At 42.3% G+C, this 23,057-nt stretch overlaps 1 protein-coding gene across 1 annotated transcript in view; it reads right to left on the reverse strand.

Moving 5' to 3' along the window:
- pigt (phosphatidylinositol glycan anchor biosynthesis, class T) overlaps positions 1 to 16,286 on the reverse strand; it is a 33,929-nt gene extending 17,643 nt beyond the window's left edge. Inside the window, exons 1-8 of the mRNA XM_041204639.1 lie at positions 16,006 to 16,286; positions 14,731 to 14,908; positions 10,105 to 10,232; positions 9,059 to 9,159; positions 8,008 to 8,094; positions 4,181 to 4,268; positions 2,601 to 2,698; positions 1,371 to 1,539 (exon numbers count right to left, since the gene is read on the reverse strand). Coding sequence (XP_041060573.1) covers positions 1,371 to 1,539; positions 2,601 to 2,698; positions 4,181 to 4,268; positions 8,008 to 8,094; positions 9,059 to 9,159; positions 10,105 to 10,232; positions 14,731 to 14,908; positions 16,006 to 16,237 — 1,081 coding nt within the window. The 5' untranslated portion in view covers positions 16,238 to 16,286. The remainder of the gene's footprint in view (positions 1 to 1,370; positions 1,540 to 2,600; positions 2,699 to 4,180; positions 4,269 to 8,007; positions 8,095 to 9,058; positions 9,160 to 10,104; positions 10,233 to 14,730; positions 14,909 to 16,005) is intronic.
- Positions 16,287 to 23,057: the final 6,771 nt, after the last annotated feature.

A 23,057-nucleotide genomic window follows, 5' to 3' on the forward strand; every position in this document is an offset into this window, starting at 1 on the left:
GTTCTAGATTTCCAGCACCCACAGTATTTTGTTTTATCTTAGTGAATACTGACAGATTATCTAACCAGAGGGAATTTACAGCTAAACCCAACCTGTCCTCAACAGAATGTTCACACTGAACAACTTTCAACAAAAAGTCTGCATTGCTCAAGAGTGGGAACATGGCCGACTTTCTGTTCCCTAGACCATCAATTCTGAGCTTTCAGCATCCACTGTCAAATCAGTTTCTGGCACATATATATCAGAAAGTATGAGATTCAGGTACCTACTGCATGCAAAGACAAACTAAGGCATATATAGAGTCAGAATTTACTGTTAGTCCCGCTATTCTGTACTTCTATTTAGTCAGACCCAGGTTTGTGCGCTTATTGCATAGACACATCCAAGATTCCCCTAAATGCTGCGTAAAGCCAGTTCAAGTTCCTGTAGTTACTGACTAGAGTAAGACTGGGGTTTTTGTACAATGTACAGTCAAAGCTTTCCGTATTGTTTGTATAGTCAGTTGGAGAATGCTGCACCTAGCATCATCATTAGTGTCAAAAATCAAAAAAGCAAATGGAATATTGAACTTTATAACTTGAGGAATAAAATACCAGATGGTAAAAATCATGCTTCAGCTATTAAAAAAAACCCTGGTTAGACTACCCCTGAAAGCAGTTCTGGGCACCACACCTTAGGAAGGATATACTGGCCTTGGAGAGAGGGCAGGGCAGGTTTACTAGAATGCAACCTCGAGTCCAAGGGTTAAGGGATAAGAGGAGATTTTTTTTAAAGGGTCGTATTCCCTGGAGTTTAGAAGGTTTAAGGGGTGGTCTGTCTGACATTTTTAAGATATTAAAGGCAACAGATAAGGTGGATAGAGAGAAAATATTTCTGTAAGTTGGGGTGTCTAAGACTCAAAGGGCATTGGGGGGGATGTCAGTGGTATCAGAGAAAGGCCTCCTTTCAAGAGTGAAATTAGGAAGCATTTCTAGACACAATGAGTGGTAGAAGCTTGGAATTCTCATCCCCGGAAGAAAATTTATGCTGGATTAATTGTTGATTATAAAACTGAGCGTGATCAATTTTGTTAGAAAGGTATTACAGGATATGGGGCAAAGGCAGATATATGGAGTTAGGTTACAGAACAGCCGTGATCCCACTGACTGGCAGAACTGGCTCAAGGGGCTAAATGGCCTCCACCTTTTCCTCCCTTGCTCTCCCTCCTTTATTGGGTCAGGCATCACAGAGCAGATGGTTGCTGAGATTCCATATAGACTCTTAAAGTGGATGTTCGGTCTGTGCACAGTCCTCTCCTTGCCCAGTTGTGCAGTCTGTCAGAGGTTCCTATACTGACTGTGTAAACAGCATTCCATGATTCCTATACTTACCAAACTGTTTGGACAGTTTCCATTTTAATGCTATGTTTAAGGAGCGTGATGATGTGCTGTATAACTGAGGGTTCAGCAGATTGTACACAGCATAGGATCTCCACTTCCCATGAACTGTTGTGTTAAGCGTATTGGGTGCTGGTGGCATTAGCTCATGGGTGTCATTAATCTAGAAAGTCGAAAAGCAGAATTATATATTTTTTGTAGTCTTTGCTGCCTCTTTTTCACAGAAATACTACTCAGAAAATAAACTTCCGTATTTTCACCCCATGGTCATCAAATGCATGGTGCTGAAAGGATGGAATCAGGGCCTGTTACTAATCTGCAACCAATAATGTCTCTAACATACAGGCACAAAACATCAGTGTCCTGCAGGCATCAGTATCATGCAAGCAGACTCCACTCTCCAGCTTACTGTTCCTCTCCTTCAACCATCTCCCACATCCAAGATACATGTAGCCCTGGAAGACACGTGGCCCCGATTGTGCAGGGGATTATTTGACTGATCCCAGTCATGATAGCCATGGACATGGCTTCAGCATTCCTTAACGAGGAACAGTTGGAAACATCAGTTCCTGATTTGTACCTATGCTGGAAATTGACAACTTTGAGTGTCCATCCTCACAAGGTAGGACTCGTCTATGACGCCAGCCCCTTCCTACTGAAAAAGCTGTCAACACGTCTCCATGTGAAGAAGACCACTTAAGCTGCTGGCATCCAAGAGGACCAAACCCCGCCCATCTGCGTCCAGGGAACCAACCCCAGCATCAGTAACCAGGGAACCAAACCCAGCCATCAGTGCTCTCACAGAGTGCTGACCTTTGTTCTGCTTTTAACACATTCTGCTACCTTACCTTCCTACCTTTATGTCACTATCAGCACCTTCTTGAGTCTTTAACACATTAACACTTTCTTTGTCTTGTGTCCATGACATCTTTGTCAACCTCTCCTGAGCTTCCACCTATCCCTGACCTTCTATTTTGCTCCACCCCCTCTTAAACAGTATAATATCTATCACAGTTCTACTTCTCTTTAGCTCTGAAGAAGTCATATATACTCAAAACATTAACTCTGTTTCTCTCTCCACAGATGCTGCCAGACCTGCTGAGCTTTTCCAGCACTTTCTGTTTTTATCCCAACCGCCAGTGTCCAGGGAACCAAACCCCACAAAGCAGTTGCTTTGGAAGACCCTGTGAGAGGATTAAAACATGATCTATATCTATTCAGTACCTTATCTTTATCTGTGATGTCCACGTAAATTGTACTTTGTGATGCTAGAGGGCACACCTCTGTCAACGTCCGTGAAAACATCTTAAAGAGTGACCACTCTGTAAAATACCAGTGGAGCAAATAAATGCAGCAGAATAAATAACAAGGCCCCAGTAATGTTTACATATAAGTAATTCCTTTGCTCGTGTGTGTGCGCACGCATGCTTGTAGAATAGAGAGCTGCACTGCTACTAGTCAGTTTGGCTCATATTTGAGCTCAGTTCCCTGATGTGGCTGAGATTTGCTTGTTCTTGGTCAGAACACTAAAAGGGGAACTTGACAAAGAGCTGTGTCTCAATTTGGGTGAAAAACAGGGGAATTTACAAGCTGAGTTCATCCCGTGCACAGTATTATTTCCATCAATTAACAAGCTACATTTATGTTACACCTTTAATATAGAATAACATCCCAAGGCACTTTGCAGAGATATAATCAGACAAAACTGGACACTGAATCAAAGAAAGAATCATTAGGAAATGTGGCCAAAAGCTTGATAAAAGAGCAGCCTTAAAGGAGGAAGGGAAGGTCGAGAGATGGAAAGATTTAGGAAGGGAAGTTCAGAGCCCTGTGGCCTAGATGGCTGAAGGCACAACAACCAGCTGCATTTACATAGAGCCTTTAATGTAGTAAAACGTGTCAAGTGCTTCACACAAGCATCATGGGGCAAAATCTGACACCGAGTCACACAGAGATTAAGACAGGTGACCCAAAGCTTGGTCAAAGAAGGAAATTTAAAGGAGTATCTTAAAGGCAGAGAGAGGAAGTGAAACAGTGAGGTTTACAGACAGAACCCCATGGATTAGGGCTTCTGTAGCTGTAGTCATAGCCACCAGTGGTCATATAAAGGTTTAAAATAACTGCTTTGCTTGTTACCCAGTGCCTCTACTTATTAACCCAAGGGAGTACAAGTCAAGCAATTTATGAGCAAACTGAAAATAAAACAGCAAATGCTGGAAGTACCTAGCAACTTCATCAGCAGAAAGGACATTACCATTTCAGGTGTATAACCCAAAATGTTAGCCTTGGCTCAGTGGCTAACACCCTGACCCCAAATCCCCCGCCACACCCCAAGTCAGAATGTTATGGGTAGAAGCTCCACTCCAGAGACTTGAACACATAAGTCAGGCTTGACATTTCAGTACTGAGGGAGCTTTGCATGTCTTTTGGATGAGACATTAACCCAAGGTCCTGCCTTTCCTCTCAGGTGAGTATAAAATATTTAATTGAAATATACAAAGGAAAACAGAAGAATTCTTCCCAGTGTCTTCAACTAACATCAGACAAAAAAGAACATCTGGTCACTATCTTGTTCCCACATTACAACAATAACTACTTTCCAAAACAATTTATTTAGCTGTAAAGCACTTTAGGGATCCTGGGATGGTGAAAGGCGCTTTATAAATTCAGGTTCATACTTATTTAAACCCTCTGATGAAAGGTCCACATCCAAAACATAAAGCTGCCCTTTACTCTCAAATGCTGATGTGTATGTCATCTGATCCCAGTGTCTTCTTTCCTCATTTCACACCTAATATACCTACCTCGTTTCCCAGAACCAGAGGCATAGAGGTCAAACACGACAGACAGGCTCTGTGTCAGCTCCCACGACGTACTGGTACAAAGCTCATTCTAGGCAGACAGCAAAAAACATACATTCTGTTTAGTAAGGATGCAAAAATGTAAGATGCAAGAAATTACAGACATTACAAAAGCTTGAACAGATCACAGTCGTCTTTGAATTGCATTTCATGAACTTTTAGCCAAAAAAGACACCATTGATGCCTGTAGCACCATAATGCTGAATAAATCTATTCTAATATAAGCTATGTGGAACATTGAGCAGGAAGAAAATCCCTTGTTTTTATGTAAATCTGTATCCTGCTGTATGTGCATGCATTTAAAAATAAGGGGTCGGATGGTTCCACATGCACAATCTGAAATTACTACAGTACTGAGCATATTACACTGGGTATCTTTGGGTTCTAGGACAATTCCACATTATTACCCGTTAACTACAGTGGTGGAACTCAGAATGCAGCCCAGAGACACTTGCTGAGGAAGAATTAGATAAATATTTAAAGCAGAGGAAGGCACAAGACCGGGTGAAGAAAGGAGAGCAGCATAGATTGCTCTAGAGTAAGCACTAGGCTATTAAGGTATTAAGTGAGGTCAGACTCAGGGAATGCAATAAAGTCTAAAATTTGATTTACAGTGCATGCATAGAAATGCACATAATGTGGTAAATAAGGCTGGTGCAGCTAGCTAACTGGGAATTTGATGGCCTGGCTCATAAAAGAGGAGTGGGCACTAACTATTCCAAGATACAAGGTGTTCAAGAAAGATAGGGAAGGAAAAAAAGGAGGGTGATCAAGGAAAATACTACAATGCTGGAGAAAGAAGATATCTTAATGGAGTCAAGACGAGAATCTGTTTGGTTAGCGCTAGGAAACAATCAAGATTACAATACACAACTGGGTTTACCCTATAGGCTACCAAATAGTGGAAAAGATAGAGGAGCCAATTTGCTGGGAAATTAGAGAGGGGACTTTAATTATCCTAAAATGGACTGGGATAGTAATAATGTAAAGAGCAGAAAGGGGGAAGAGTTTATGGAGAATTTATGTTCAGGAGAATTTTCTAGACCAGTATGTTTCCAGCCCAACAAGAAAGACAACATTGCTAGACCTGGTTCTTGGAAAAGAGATGGGTGAAGTGAATCAAGTGTCAGTAGGTGAACATTTAGGGGACAGTAACTGTAGTACCCTAAGGTTCAGGTTGTCTATGGAAAAGGACAGGGAACAATCTAGAGTAAAAATAATTAACTGGGGAAAGCCAATCCAGGTAAGAATGGATCTGGGCTGGATAAATTGGGATCAAAGATTGGCAGGCAAAACTAACGGAACAATAGGCTGCCTTCAAAAAGGTAGTCCGAATACAATTACGGTTGATTCCCTCAAGGAGCAAGATAGAACAACGAAAGCCACGGCTCCCAGGGTAACAAAAGAGATATCAGAAAAAGTGGGTGTATGACAAATGTCAGGTTGATAATACAAGTGAGAATCAGGCTGAATAAAGAACGTTCAGAGGAAAAGCGAAACAGGAAATCAGAGGCAAAGATAGAGTATAAGAAGATACTGGTAGCTAACAAAAATATGAATCCAAACGTCTTCTCTAGACATATAGATAGTAAAAGTGCAGTAAGGTGAGGGGTGGGGCCTAAAAAGGGATCTACTCATGGAGGCAGAGGGCATGGCTGAGGTACTAAATGATTTGTTGTTAGCAAGGAAGATGCTGCTGCCAAAGAGGAGGTAGTTGAGGTACTGGATGGTCTAAAAATTGATAAAGTATCAGAAAAGTTGATAAGTCACAAGGACCAATAGCTGAGGGAAGTATGATGGATGGCAATTATAGGAGTACTGGTCATAATCTTCCAATCCTCCTTAGATACAGGGGAAGTGCCAGAAGAATTGCAAATGTTACACCCTTGTTTAAAAAGTGGTGTAGGAATAAGCCCAGCAATTACACGTCAGCTTGTTTAACCTCAGTCATGGGAAAACATTTGGAAATGATAATCCAAGACAAAATTAACTGGACAAATATGGATTAATTAAGGAAAGCTAGCATAGATTTATTGAAGGCAAATCTCATTTAACTAACATGATTGAGATTTTTAGTGGGGGAACAGAGAGGAGTGATGAGGATAAGACAGTTGATATGGTCTGCATGAACTTCCAAAAGGTTTTTGATAAAATGCCACATAATTGGCTTGCCAAAAAAGTTGAAGCCCATGAAATGAAAGGGTCAGTGGAGCATGCATACAAAGTTGGCTGAGTGACAGGAAACAGAGCATAATGGTGAACTGTTGTTTTTTGGACTGGAAGGTATATATTGGTGCCCCCAGGGGTCAGTACAAGGACCACAACTTTTCTTGATGTATATCAATGACACAGACTTGGGTGTACAGGAGACAATTTCAAAATTTTCAGATGACGCAAAACTTCAAAGTATTATGAAATGTAAGGAAAATAGTGCAAAGTGGTACATTTTGGTAGGAAGAACAAGGAAAGACAATATAAAATGATTGGTGCAATTCTAAAGAAGGCACAGGAACAGAGACACCTGCAGATATATGTGCATGAACCACTGAATGTGGCAGGGCAGATTGAGAAAGTGGTTAATAAGGCATACGGGATCCTGGACTTAAAAAACTGAGGGAATGGAGCACAAAAGCAAGAAAAGCTATGGTGAACCTTCATAAAACATTGATTCAGTCTCAACTGGAGGAATGTGTTCAATTTTAGGCTCAGCACTTTTGGAAGGATGTGAAGGATTTAGAGATGGGGTAGGGAAGATTTATGAGAATGGTTCCTGGGATGAAGGACTTCAGTTACCTGGATACATTGGTGAAGCTAGGGCTGTTATCCTTAGAGAAGGTGGTTCAGAGGAGATTTTATAGAGGTGTTCAAATTGTGAGGGGTCTAGACAGAGTTGATAGAGACAAACTCCTCCCATTAGTGGAAGGATCAAGAACCGGGGACACAAATTTAAAACAATCAGCAAAAGAGCCAATGGAGGCTTGAAGGAAAAACGTTTACACAGTGAGTGATTAGAGTCTGTAATGCACTGCCTGAAAGATTGATGAATAAATGAGGAAGTTTTCAGGAAAGCAGGCACATAAGAGCTTTTACAAATGATCACCAAGAGACAATTACAATTCCTTGGGCACATACTTGAGAGAGGAACTAGAGCATCTGGAACTAACTAGTAAAATTGAGGGCAGCACAGCAAGAGGGAGACAAAGGAGGAAATAGGCTGACAGTTTAAGTAGCAGAACAGGTACAAGATTTGAAAACAACACCAAGATGATGGCTGTTATCAAAGACCATGAAAGTTGGCGAGCCATGATCGCTGACATTGCATAATGAAGAAGAAGGAGAGATTGGCACAGACAGATTCGATCATGCCTTTTAAAAGAGAATTGGATAAGCACCTGAAGAGGAAATATTTGCAGAGCTAAAGGAAGTGGGACTGAGTTGCTCATGCAGAGAGTTAGGACAGACGTGATGGGCTGAATGCTGTGACCATTCTTTGATTTTATGCTCCGGAAAACATCTAGCAGAGATACAATGTGCTATAAATCTCTATGGCTCTATGCCTTATAACATTCCTCACTGTGACATTTCTCCCTCTCTTGAAGAGGCACCAGAACAGAACACCAAAACAGAGCACTTTGGATAACAGCAATATGAACAACATTGAAAGGTTGGATGTTTGCGAAAGTATTGTGCATAAATATCACAAAAAAGACTCCACTCAGTTCAGGAAAAGCTGTTCCGGGCTGTACTATGGACTCGTGTTCAACACTCACCCTGCAAACAGGTCTGACGTGGACAGCTTGCGAATGGTAACTTGTGTGAAACAATCGTTCAGCTTTAAGCAGTACTGCCAACCCTGCCTACAACACAAAACACCTCCTTACAAAGAGCAGTCATAAGGAAAAAAAAACAAATGGGGTGGAAAATAGAATTAAATACATCCATACATAAAAGCTTAATATCTAACACACAACTGCACAAGCCAAATATCATGCGACGCACCCAGCATGTCACACATCAGACACTTTGCATCTCAAGCACACCAGTGACGTGCCATATATCTCAACTCCTGCCATTCCCACTACCAGACCATTCTATGACCCAATTACTCAACATATAATATCTTTATCTGTACAGCATACTTAGTTTGAGTCAGTTTTGCATCATTTTACCAATTTTCATGGCTAAGTATCTACCAATTACATTCCACACAATACAATCAGATTTCATTTGCAAGGCTATAGACCAATAAGATGGGATATTTGACCAAGCTCTGATCAATGGAGATGGAGCTCCAAATAAAGGGAAACTGTCGAAGGTGACATTTGCTGAACTTCATATATTTGTTAAAATAATAGCAACAGTCCCATGAACCTTCAATCTCCCAACAAACTCAGTGTCTCCCCACTCCCGCCCCCTCGTAAACTCTCATCTCTACTCTCAACCTTGGTCTGACAAACAGCTCCACTTTTCCAGGGCCTTAACACCACCATTCCCAAATGTCAGCAAGCCGAACATGTGTATTTCAACTTAGACCCGGCAGCCTTCTTACTCCATCCTCCTTCTGGTATTCAGCGACACCACAATTCATGCAAGACGTATGGTCATCAGCATTGTGTGCTGGTCTTTACTGCAACTCCTACAAATGATTATGGCTCTTTGCTTTTGTAGAGTAAACAAGTTTATTTCAAAGTGGTCTACATTACTTTTACCGCTGCATATTTAAACCCTTTAGTTATTCTTTATTTGACTTATTTCTAATGTTTCTTAGTCCTGTATTTTTTTTTTAATAGTATTTATCACCTTCCCACTTGTGTGTTTTACCTTAGATCCGCAGGGTAGGAGTTTTTTCCATGGAGTAAGATTTTCAGTGCAAACAATCTCCCTTGGCAGTGCTGCATACCTGAGGAATTTATGATCAGTTTCTATGGGGAAATAGATAGGGTGAGATATCCTACCACCAATGTATGGTATAAGATTAGAAACAGAAAGATTACAACAGATGTCCTTTACCCTACTCATGGTGGTATGGATGCTATTCAGCTACTTGGAGCATCTAGCTCCCCAACCAGTTTACTTGCCTGGGTATTTTCAACATAATGTATGAGTAACCATGAAAGCATAGAGATATTACACACATTATACTACATACTAGGAGGTAGAAGCTTCCAACAATGATTCACTGCTGGTGGGATCAGACTGTCGCTATTTTACCAAAGTACAGCACATGTAATGACACTTCTATATTGTTTATAAAACCCTGGAGGAGTGGGGAAACAAGCCAACGGTGGAGAAATGTGGCAAGGAGGGCGGTGGAGGAGGTGGGGGGTCTAATGGAGAAAGAGGTCCAGGGAATGGGGGCAATGGGGGAGAGAGAGAGACTGGGAAGAGGTCCAGGCAGTGGGAGTGGGAGGGGGTGCCACCGAGCATGGAGCGATCAGAGTTCAAAAGCACTGAGGTGTGATTTGACAGAATTCTACATACACTTACATATCCTCCTCCTCCTTTAAATACCATGGCCTAAGAGGGCTTGACAACCATGGACTTCCATTGGATTGATCCACGATTATGCTTGATAAAGTGTTGCAATGATTTGCTGTTGCCTTCTACAGTATGGTTGACCAGGAAACTCTCTTGCTCTTATTGCCTACCATCAAGTTTACTGGGAGGATTTACAGCCTGATACTCAGCCTGTTTGGCTATGTTATGGACCTACCTTCCGTGGTCATCAAGTCCCGAGGTGAGGCTTGAACCGGGAGCTTCTGGCCCAGGGGCAGGGATCCTACCCACTGTTCCACAAGAGCCCCCTGGAGATATATATAAAAATGTATACAAATACACACACACTATCTGCAAAATGTATGGCTTACCATTAATGATGCCAAGAGGTTTGAAAGAAGCTGTTGGAGTAACAGTGTTTGTCGAATCAATGAAGTTAAGAGACGCACAGAACAAACCGGAAAGAACATTTGTCAGCTCCTTCCAAGTGGTATCAACCCTGTGAGGGAAAGGTTTATCTGGGTTAAAGTCATACAGTCAATTCTTAATCTACATGAAATGACATGGCAATCAAGCCTTAACACAGAGGCAAAATCAACTGTCTCGTTTATAAACTTTAACTCAAATCTGAAAGCAAAGTAGTGATGACACAGTGAAAAGCTGCCTCGTTAACACATCACTTCATACAACCACATTCAATATTCAGCCAAATCCACCATGGACTGAGCAGGAATCCGATCATGGCCAGCTTTGTGGCGCAGGCTCGTGCCCTAAGGACAAACAAAACGGAGTTCACCTCACATCCTCACAGCCACCAGAGGGAGCCAGCTTTCATTCCATCAGTATGAACTAAATTCAAAAACCACTACCCAGGAGTGAAACCATCAGTGTGACCCAATGATTCATCCAGCGCTCTACGTTATTCACTTTGATGTGAACAAATGTGATCAACAATATGGAAACTGGTTAGAACTGAAACACCGTGACTGATATCTAACAACAAACCGGCTGGACCCTAGCATGGAAGACACAATGTTCTCCTACAGCAAATTTGCTTTTAAATTTAATGCACACAAATCTGAACCAAGTCAACAGTTAGAGTCCTGCAGGTGGTCTCAGTGTCCCTAGGTAAGGGAGACACATTCAAAAAAATCGAGTGGTCCCGCTACTGACCACTATCCAGTAACATCCACTGGAAAGTGCATCTAATGGGCAGACATCAGGTTTAGTTCCAAAGACTTCCATGCTCGGATATAATTGTATTGAAGCACCTCAGAATGCAACATGATGTATTTTGACAACTCCAATACCATTGCACTGTCTGATTGTATGTAATGACCATATTGAAATGATTGTAATATTCATTGATTGTATTGAAGCACCTCGTGATCCATGTGTAAAAGTTGAATCTGATTGTACTTTTTGTGGTGGCGATTTTGAAATGTTTTGTAATGTTCCTCTAGATATTTTATGGATAAAGTATATTTTTCAAGGCACCAAGATGTAGCTTGGCTGGTGGTGAGAAAAGCCATCCTCATTAGATCCTTCCTACACTCCAGGAGTCTCACCCCCTCTGCAAGATGCCCTCGAGATGGCTGCGGTGGGGAAGAGACCGTTGTTCACCTCCTTGTGGAATGTGCCTTTGCAAAGAAGATTTTTGTCGAGGTTCATCCCAAGCAGTCTGTGACACAGGACTCTGCTCTACAGGCTGTTACCAAGACAAACTGGAGGGTCATCGATTCGGTGAAAGACACTCTTTGGTCTGCCCGAAACTTGTTGGCCTTCCAGTGCAAAGAGTTGTCCCCGACCAAGTGTTGCAGACTGGCACATTCCAAGGTCCAGGACTACATGCTGGGGGAGGCACTAAAGCTTGAGGCAACCACCACAAAAGCGCATTGGGGAAGGGTCGCTGTCTAAGACCTTTCTGCCATAGTGCACCAAGGGGCTGGGAATTGTATCGACCCCTCGGTCTGTACAACTCACAATGAATCTATGCATTGAATGCTAAACGTATTATATTTGTATTGAAGCACCTCAGAGTGCAACATGATGTATGTCAATATACCCAATACCATTGCACTGTCTGACTGTTTGTAATGAGCATATTGAAACAACTGTAATATTCATTGATTGATTTGAAGCACCTCGTGATCCCTGTATAAGATCTGAATCTAATTGCACTTTTTGTGTTGGCCATTTAGAAATGTTTTGTAATGTTCTTTCAGATATTTTATGAATAAAGTATATTCTTCCAAAAAAGTCAGGAGAGATGGGAAAACTCGTGAACAAAGAAAACCAGAGGCATTGTTCATAGCTGTCAGCACAGTGGAGTTACAATTACATCACTGGAAACAATCTCCAGTTTATTTTGAGAATTTTCATTATGATTGATGCGTAAGCATTTCAATGTTAAACACTGGCAGAAAAAGCAAGACCAAAAACTGTGACAATTGAAAGTGAAGTCTATCTGTGGGGTAAGTACGTATAGGCAAGATTTTTAATATATTATTAGGCAATCCATCATATTCTTATACACAGGCACTCAAGCTCAAATATTTTTAGCTAAAGAAGGGTTACAGGCCAGGGGATGCAGATGAAATTCATTTTTCATTCATATGTTCTATCCTTATTTTTATATTTTCATTATAACTTCCTGGGGAAGTTGCCTTTCTAAACACATTATGGTTTAATTATACCCTTCTGTTAATGTTGGCCCCTTAAGCCTGCTCCATCATTCAATAAGATTATGGCTGACCTACAGCCTCAACTCCTGCCCACATATCCCTCGATTTCCTGAGAGTCCAAAAATCCACCAATCTCAGCCTTGAACATACTCATGGGCTGAGTATGCACAGCTCCCTCAGGTGGAGAATTCCAAAGATTGAGCAAATAAATTTCTCATCTCAGTCCGAAATGGTTTGCCCCTAATCCTGAGATTCTGTTCCTTAGTCTAGACTCTCCAGCAATGGGAAACAGCCTCTCAGCATCTACCCTGTCAAGCCTTCTCATAATCTTATGTTTCAGAGATCAGCTTTCAATCTTAAGTCCAGACAGTATAGGCCCATTCTATTCAACTTCTCCACACACGACAAACCTCCTACGCTAGGAGTCTTTGTTGCACTCTCTCCAACACAAGTATATCCTTCCTGAAACGCAGAGATCAAAATGTGCACAGTAATCCAGGTATGGTCTCACCAAAGCCCTGTACAACCACAGCAACACTTCCTTACTCTTGCACTCCAACTTCCTCACAAAAAAGACTAACATATCATTTGTTTTCCGAGCTACTTGCTGTAAATGCATGCTAACTTTGTGTTTTGTGTGCACAAAATGAACAGCAACATTTGAAAAATATTTATAAAAATTATTATTTTTTATTCCACTTACCAAAGTAAAAAACCTCACCTTCTCCCACATTATACTCCTCCTGCCAGATTCTTCCCCACTCACTTAACCTGTTTATATTCCTTTGAATACTCCTTGCGCCCACCTCACAGCTTACTTTCCCAGCTAGCTTATATCATCAGAAAACTTTGATACATTACACTCAGTATCTTTATCTAAGTCATTAACATAGATTGTAAATAGCTGAGGCCTCAGCAGTGATCTTTGTGGTACTCCAATATTAACAGCTTGCCAACCTCAAAGCTACCCATTTATTCCTATTGTTTTCTCTTATTTAATCAATTCTCTAAGCCTGCAGCATATTACCCCAATCCTCCAAGCTCTTATCTTCCACAGCAACCTTTCACATGACACTTCAAATGTTTTTTGAAAATCCAAATACTGTAGATTGTGGCCTATAAGTCAACCCGTCATATTAGACAACCCCTTTTTTTGGCCCCCAAAATCATGTTTAGCATGTAAATTAATCCCCCCTTTCAGCCACAACATGCTATGCTCGAATTAGCAGTCAGCCTCCATTTTTCACCCCCCAGGGGAGCTAGTAATCCAGAAGCCCAGGCTATTGCACTGGGGACATGGGCTCAAAGGCCACCAAGGAAGCTGGTGGAATTTAAGTTCAATTAATAAATCTGGAATATAAAGCCAGTCTCAGTAACGGTGACCATGACAACTATCATCGATTGTTGTAAAAAGCCATCTTTTTCACTGATACCATTTAGGGAAGAAAATCTGCCATCCTTACCTGGTCTGGTCTACATGTGACTCCAGACCCACAGCAAATGGGGCTGACTCTTAACAGCCCTCTGAAGTGGCCTAGCAAGTCACTCAGTTCATGGGAAATTGAGGATGGGCAACAAATCCTGACTTTGCCAGCAATGCCCACATCCCGTGAAGAAATAACGAAAAAAAATGAATGTTTTACTTACCGTTACTTTATAGCTGTGTGCAAGGGTTCAAGCAGGAGATACAGGCTGTGCTGCAGAGATGCACAGGAGTTTAAGACACACCCATACAGAGCAGACCTCATGGGGTGAACGATAAAGAGGGCAACCACCCACATTCATTCCGGAGGGTCAGTTTTATACTTGGCATTTAAATTGACCCTCGATTTTGGAGGGATTTTTCAAGGCTTCAAAATTCAACTTATACACTGACATCTACACTATGCCTCTGCTGGTTTCCCTTTATCTACCCTGCTAATTACACTCCCAAAAATCTCTTGAAGAGTTATCAATAACAACGTCCCTTTCATAAAATCAAGTTGTCGCTGCCTAATCATATTATGATTTCTTAAGTGCCTTATTACAACTTCCTTAATAATAGATTCGAGCATTTTCCCCAAAAACTGATTTCAGGCTAAATTGCCTGTAGTTTTGTCTCTCCCACCTGAAAACGTAACACCACTGTACAAGAGAGGAGGGAAAGGAGGTGGGTATAATTAAAGCGTAAGAAGTTTACATAGGTAGTTTCAATCAAAAACATGGACATAGCAATTTATAATGGGACAAACCATCAGCAACTGTGTCCAGACCTAAAGGGTTTAATATGTTATCAGATAAAGGTCTGAGAAGTGAACGTAGTGTATCACTCACTCTGACACTGACGGCTGGAACCAGACCCAGAGCTCCGCTCCAGGTGGGGCCTGCAGGAAAGGCTGCCCCCACACACCCCTCCTCCAAAATCCATGAGTGAAGGAGAGGTGCAGCTCACGAACGGAGAACTTGGAGATTACTTGTCCCAGTGACTTTGGAAAGAGCCTGTAATGAGAGACTGCAAAAAGAAGCTGAACATTAACATCAGTTATGCAAATTAACACTCTACAACAGTGCAGTGTTAGCCAAAATTTGAGGTGCCATCAGAACCCCACAGGGAGAGGGAAGAAAATTACACTGGTGGATCAATATGCCTCTTATGTATAGACACTTAGTACCAGTGAAAATGCTATAACCATTGCTACTGTTATCAGGTTGAAAGTGCTCCCTTGAAGATAGAGCACAAGTTTGGAGTGATAAAATCTATAACTCTTATTCTTGTTTTAAAATTCTTCCATGGCCATGGCTCTCTCTATCTCTGGAACCTCCACCAGCCCCACAACCCCCCAAGATATCAGTAATCTATTTCTGGCCTCTTGAGCATCTCTGATTGTAAGTGCTCCATCATTGGCAGCTGTGCCATCAGTTGCCTAGGTCCCAAGCTCTGGGATTCCATCCTTACACTCTCCCCCTCTCTGACTGTGTCATATTTTCTTTTATAATGCTTCTGTGAATCAACTCGGGATGTTTTATTGTGTTAAATCCACTATATAAATAGTAGTAGTTGTATTGTTTTGAGACTCCTGAAGCTCATCAACTTCTTACACAGAAGAAGCACTGTTGTTGAGGTGGAAGCCTTCCATCAACTGTACTAACCATGTAATCTGTCAAATCCTGCCCTAGCACAGTCCAAGCCTATAACAGTCACTCAGGCCTCGCGTCAATGCTCATCTCCTATCCCATCAATACCCACCGTTGCCAACACATTCCCCATTGACACTGCTTATCACTCGCCCCGTTTCAATCTCTCCCCCTGGCAGTGCCCATTCCTTCCTCCTCCTCACAGCTGCAATAGTTCGATTGACAAGAGTCCATCACTTCCGACTGAAAGAACCCATCACCTCCGACTGATCGAGTCCATCAGCACCTGACTAAGATGTCCACCCTCCCCTGACAGACGGTGCCAGTCCACCACCGACATCAGGGCTTGTCTCTCCCCTCTCACCACATCACCCGCGCTTGCGAGTCTCTAACCCCAAGCCGTTCTACGCCTGATCCCCGGGCTCGGGACCCGGGACCCGGGACCCGCGACCCGCTCTCCCCGGGCTCCCTCACCCTTGCTCCTGCTGCTCTCCCGCGGCCCCAGCTCCACATCCCAACGGGTCCGGAACTGGAAATCAGCGGCCAGGTCCCCAGAGCTGAGCGGCTTCAGCACCAGCTCCTCCTCGAAGCGGTCCCGCTGCGGACACTGCGGGGGGCCCACTGCCAGAGCCGGGCCGCTCTCCGTGAGGAGGACAAAGGCGGCAAAGAGCAGGCGGCCCAGGCCCAGGCCCTGACCAGGCCTCATCGCTATGGAAACGACCAGGGCCGGACCGGAAGTTACGTCAACTTCTGGGGTCAAAGACCACCCCCAGCACGCACCAGAGCTTCCGGACACTGAGGTTGATATCTGTCCCTCAGGGGACCAGTATCGGTGATTTAATTTTATTTATCGAGTGGTCAATATTACTTCCAGAAGGGGGATTGACAGGATGTGTCACCCTGTGAGGGAACAAATAAGAGGTCTCCTATTGAAGATGTGGATGAGGAGGAATATCTTCTCTCAGAGGGTCTTTAGTCTTTTGAATTCTCTTCCCCAGAGAGTAGAGACTGGGTTGTGCAATATATCCCAGGCTGAGTCTAGGGTTATGGGGGAGGCGGGCTCAATTGGAATTGAGACCACAGTCTGATTAGTGTCACCACAGAGTTTATGTATTTTACTTTTGAAAAAGAGTCATAGGGACTGGAAACGTTAACTTTTTTTTCCTCTCCATGGACGCTGTTAGACCTGCTGAGTTTTCCAGCGTTTTCTGAATTTTGTTTCAGATTTTCGGCATCAGCAGTATTTTGCTTTTATCTTATGTATTTTATTGTTGCCCTTGGTATGTGTTAAATGTGTGAGGTTAGTGTGTTTTCTTACAGAGTGATTTGCCCAATTTAAATGAATTCCTGCAGCAAGCTTTTGTGAGTTTAATAATAAAAAAGATTATTTACCAGCACACACTTGCCCCAGAGATTTAAATGTGACGTCTTTTCACAAATTTTCACACACACAAGGATATACAGATGAAGAAAAAAACCAATACAATTCCAATTTGGAATGATTTCAGTCTCTTTTGTAGCAGGCCTGTAGCTTTTTAGATGAATTGATACTTTAGCTGGAGTGGGGGTCTTGTTAAAGCAGAGGATTCTCACTAAGCTGCTTTCGTTGTAGACCAGGAGGTCGGCTGTCAGGTGAGCTTGAAGTTAGAACAGGTTAGGGGAGAATCCTCATCCCACTTTCAATGTATAGCTTCATATGACCTTGGCTGCGTAGTTGTCTTGAGCTGGTTTATCGGCTTAGATGGTATTCCTATTGATATCTGTCTCAGAACATCATCTGCTATTATATTTTAAAAATCAGATAATGAACATTGCCAACTTACTCATGTGACCTATGACAGGTCCAATATCCGTTTCTAAATATGGCGGTGTGTTAGATAGGTAAATATTTTGTGTTGTGGCTTTTCACACCCTGAGAATTTCAGACAGCCAAGGTCTTTGTGTTTGGGGTGAGGAGCCATCACAATTCAATGAAAGGTTAGCAAAATCCATTTTATATTCGTCTCAGGACTGTCTGGAGCTGCATACTACCAAGTCACATGATATGCTACAGCCATCTCAAACAGCATTTGGTGTGCATTTTTAAAAATATATCTTTAAAGTTTGTAATATCTTCATGCCTGTAAAGGGCATGACATTGTCCATGATCTTATTGGATGGCGGAGCGGAAACCAGGGGCTGAATAACCTGCTCTTGGTCCTATTTCTTATGATATGAATGAATGGCTAATATTACTCAACAAAGACCAGGCATTTTTCATTTAATGGCTAACATTCTTCAGTGAAGGGGAACATGACAGACATTTAAGGGAATATTTCAGAACAATCAAAATAAGTATATTCCTACTATAAGAAAAATTCTAAAGGGCGGACCCACCAACTGTGGTTAACTGAAGAAGCTAGGGAAAGCATCGAACTTAAGGAAAAAACATACAACTGAGCAAAGATGAGTGGCAGGTCACATGATTGGCCGAATATAAAGAACGGCAAAGAATGACTAAGGTTAATCAGGAGAAAGAAATTAGAGAATGAGAGGAAGCTAGCTAGAAAGTTAAAAACAGATAGCAAGAGTTTCTCAAGTATTTAAAAAGGAAAAAGGTAAAGTGAGTATTGGTCCTTTAGAAAGTGACAGTGGGGAGTTAATAGATAATAAGGAAATGACAGATGAAATGAACAAATATTTTGCTCCTGTCTTCACTATAGCAGATTCGAAAATTATTCCAGTAATAGCTGTAGATCAGGAAGTGGAAGGAAGAGAGGAACTTGGTGAAATTACAATCACTAGGGAAGCGGTACTGAGCAAACTGAGTTGCGGGCTGACAAGTCTCTGGGTCCTGATAGACTTCATCCTAGAGTCTTAAAAGAGGTGGTGAATGAGGTAGTAGATGCATTGCTGTTAATTTTCCAAAATTCCCTAGATTCTGGAAAGGTTCCATCAAACTAGAAAGTAGCAAATATAACCCCTCTATTCAAGAAGAGAAGGAGGCAGAAAACTGGAAACTATAGGCCAGTTAGCCTAACGTCTGTCGTGGGGAAGGTGTTAGAATTGATCATTAAAGAGGTTATAGCTGGGCACTTAGAGAAACACAAGGTAAACAGGAAGAGTCAGCATGGTTTTGTGAAAGGGAAATCAGGTTTAACCAATTCATTGGAATTCTTTGAAGGAGTAATATGCGCATTTGATAAAGGGGAGCCTGTAATGTGCTGTACTTGGATTTTCAGAAGGCGTTTGATAAGGTGCCACATCAAAGGTTATTGCAGAAAATATAAGCTCATAATATAACATATTAGCTTGGATAAAAGATTGGCTGTCTGATAGAAAACAGAGAGTACACATAAATGGGCCTTTTTCTGATTGACAGGATGTGACTAGTGAGGTCCCGCAGGGGTCTAGTGCTGGGGCCTCAACTTTTTGCAATTTACATCAATGACTTAGGTGAGGGGAGCGAAGGCATGGTAGCTATATTTGCAGATGACACAAAGATAGGTAGGAAAGTATGTTGTGAAGAAGACATAAGGAGTTTGCAGATGGATATAGATAGGTTGAGTGAGTGGGCAAAAATCTGGCAGATAGAGTATAATGTGGGAAAATGTGAAGTTATTCACTTCGGCAGGAAGAATAAAAAAGCAGAGCATTACTTAAACAGAGAACGACTATCTAAGTGTTCTAGTGCATGAGTCACAAAAAGTTAGTATGCAGGTACAGCACATAATTAAGAAGGCTAATGGAATGGTATCCTTTATTACGAGAGGAACATAATTGAGGAGAGTGCTAGAGGAGGACCCTGGGACAAGCAGTCAGCAGCACCTAGAGGAGAGTGTGAGAGAAGGACCTATTTCTACCTGTCAGAGCCGAAAAGTGAAGCCAAAGGAAAATAGATAGGTGATTGGTGAGTATCTCTGCCATGTCTTTTGACTGGCCAAGTGTTTTAAATCAGGAGATGTTATTACAGCTGAAGAGTACAGTTAAGAAATTCAATTTTAAAATATTTAACATACAAATTAATTAAATACAATAGAGATGGCTGTGTTGCTGCTGTAGTATGGGGGAGTTGGTGGACTCTGGTGCAATCCATGGTGACCACATCTGCAGCAAGTGTTGGCTGCTTGAGGAACTTCAGCTAAGAGTTGATGAGCTGGAGTCCAAACCGTGGACGCTGCAACACATCAGAGAGGGGGAGAGTTACCTGGACACTGTTTTTCTGGAGACAGTCACACCTCTTAGATTATTTACATCAAATTTGGACCGTGGTCAGGGACAGGAAGGTGTGACTGCGAGTGAGGCAGGTATGGGGATCCAAAATTTAGCTTTGGAGGAGCCTCAGCCAGTGCCCTTGTCTAATAGGTACGAGATTCTTGTTCCTGGTGTGGGCGAGGGCATACTGCAGGGAGAACGAGTGAACTGACCACAGCACCGTGGTAGAGTACCATTCAAGTGGGGGGAGGAAAGAGAAATGTAGTAGTAATAGGGGATAACATAGTTAGGGGAATAGATACCATTCTCTGCAGCAGGGACAGAGAGTCCCAAAGGCTGTGTTGCATACCTGGTGCCAAGGTTAAGGATATCTCTTTTGGGCTGGAAAAGAACTTGGAATGGGAGGGGAAAGATTCAATTACTGTGCTCCCTGTAGGTACCAATGACATAGGTAGGACTAAGAAAGAGGGTCTACTGAGGGACTATGAGTAGCTCGGGGCTAAATTAAAAAACAAAACCACAAAGGTAACAATCTCTGGATTACTACCTGAGCCATGTGCAAATTGGCGTAGGGTAAATAAAATTAGAGAGGTAAATGCATGGCTCAAAGATTGGTGTGGGAGAAATGGGTTCCGATTCATGGGCACTGGCACCAGTGCTGGCGAAGCAGAGAGCTGTTCTGCTGGGACAGGCTTCATTTGAACCATGCTGGGAAGTCGGGATTAATGGGTCTTCTTCAGGTTGGAAAGGTGTAACTAGCGGAGTGCCACATGGATCAGTCCTAGGCCCTCAATTATTTACTATCTATATTAATAACTTGGAGGAGGGAGCAGAGTGTAATGTTTCCAAATTTGCAGACAATACAAAAATAGGTGGGAGGGTATGTTATGATGAGGACATAAGGGATCTGCAAGGGGATATAGACAGATTGAGTGAGTGGGCAAAAACTTGGCAGATGGTGTTTAATGTAGGAAAGTTTGAGGTCATGCACTTTGGTAGGAAGAATCAAAAGGCAGATTATTATTTAAATAGAGAGAGAGACTCCAAAAATGTGCAGCACAGAGGGATCTGGGTGTTCTTGTGCATGAAAAAAGTTAGTATGCAGGTGCAGCAAGTAATTAAGAAGGCAAATGGAATTTTGGCCTATATTGCTAGGGGGTTGGATTTTAAAAATAGTGAAGTCTTGTTCCAACTGTAAAGGGTGTTGGTGAGGCCGTATCTGGAGTACTGTGTACAGTTTTGGTCCCCCTATTTAAGAAAGGATATACTGGCATTGGAGGCAGTTCAAAAAAGATTCACTGGGCTGATTCTTAGGATGAAGGGGTTGACTTATCAAGAATGGCTAACAGGTTAGGCCTTTATTCATTAGAGTTTAGAAGAATGAGGGGCAATCTCATTGAAACATACAAGATTCTGAGGGGGCTTGACAGGGTAGATGTTGAGAAGCTTTTTCCACTACTGGGGGAATCTCAAAACTAGGGGACATAGTTACAGAATAAGGGGACACTCATTTAAAACTGAGATGCAAAGGAATTTCTTCTCTCAGAGGGTAGTGAATGCCTGGAATTCTCTACCCCAGAGAGCTGTAGAGGTTAGATCACAAAGTATTTAAAGAGGAGGTAGATTTTTGAATTATCGGGGAGTTGAGCGCTATGAGGATCTGGCATGAAAGAGGAGTTGAGGCCTGGGGCAGATCAGCCATGATCTTATTGAATGGCAGGGCAGGCTTGAGGGGCCGAATGGCTTACTCCTGCTCCTATTTCTTATGTTCTTATAAAAATAAGGATGTTATGCTTCAGTTATTCAGGGCATTGGTGAGACCACATCTTGAATATTGTGTGCAGTTTTGGTTTCCTTATTTAAGGAAGGACGTAAATGCATTGGAGGGGGTTCAGAGGCAGTTTACTAGATTGATACCTGGAATGAGCGGTTTGTCTTACGAGGATAAGCTGGACAAGCTGGGCTTGTTTCCACTGGAAGTTAGAAGAGTGAGGGGTAACTTGATTGAGGTATACAAGATCCTGGGTGGTATTGACAAGGTGGATGTGAAAAGGATGTTTCCTCTTGTGGGTGAGTCCAGAACCAAAGGACACTTTTAAAATTAGGGGTTGCCCTTATAGGACAGAGATGAGAATTTTTTTCTCTCAGAGGGTTTTGCCACTTTGAATTTCTCTGCCTCAGAAGGCGGTGGGGGCAGGGTCATTGAATATTTTAAGGCAGAGGTAGATAGATTCTTGTTTGGCAAGGGAATCAAAGGTTATAGGGGTTAAATGGAAATGCGGAATTCAGAACACAAACAGATCAGCCATGATCTTATTGAATGGCAGAACAGGCTCGAGGGGCCAAATGGCCTACTCCTGCTCCTGTTTCATATGTTCATATAAGTCATTAAGGCGCCTGGATTACTTAGAGACTGATATAATTTAATCAAGGCCTGATTATTTGACAGGCTGCCATTACTCAGTGATGTTAAGAATTTCATGAGTGTGCACCACCATAGATAATACTCTTCCAGTTTCCCTGCCTCCATTGCATCTGTTCTGATGATGCAAACTTCCACACCGGTGCTTCTGATATGTCTTCCTTTTTCCAGAACTGAGGATTCCCACCCAGCTTGGTTGACAAGGCTCTCCGCCGTGCTATTTGTTAATTTTAAATTTGAAGTTGTTCAATTTTTGTTTATGAAAATATGTTACAGGATATGGGGTGAAGGATGGGTATATGGAGTTAGGTCACAGATCAGCCATGATCTCATTTAATGATGCATGCTTGAGAGGCTAAATGGCCTACTCCTGTTGCTATGTTGCTTTGCTAAAGCCTTTGTTATATAGTAATAAAAATGCTCATTTCAAACATATTTACCAGAGTGGTTCCGGGGATGGGGCACTTTAGTTACAAGGTTAGGTTGGAAAAGTTGGGGTTCTCCTTGGAACAAAGTTTGATAGAGGTGCACAAGGTGTATAAGGTAGACAAAGAAAAATTCTTCCATTAGCTGATGGTACAAGGACTAGGAGACAAAAAAGTAAGGTTTTGGGCAAGAAATACAGGTGGGGGTAATGTGAGGAAGAACTTGTTTAAACAGTGGATGGTAATGACCTGGAACTCGCTGCTGATGAGGATAGTGGAAGTGAAGATGATCAATGATTTCAAAAGGGAATTGGATGGGCACTTGAAGGAAATAAACTTTCAGGGCTACGGGGAATGAGCAGGTGATTGGGTATGGCTGGATTGCTTCATGGTGAGCCTGGCTCAATGGGCTGAATGGCCTCCCACTGTACTGCAAATGACTGGGCGGAATCATCCCAATTTACATAAGTGCACTAGCGGGCAGG

Source organism: Carcharodon carcharias, chromosome 14 (assembly GCF_017639515.1).
Source record: "Carcharodon carcharias isolate sCarCar2 chromosome 14, sCarCar2.pri, whole genome shotgun sequence".
Lineage (NCBI taxonomy): Eukaryota > Metazoa > Chordata > Chondrichthyes > Lamniformes > Lamnidae > Carcharodon > Carcharodon carcharias.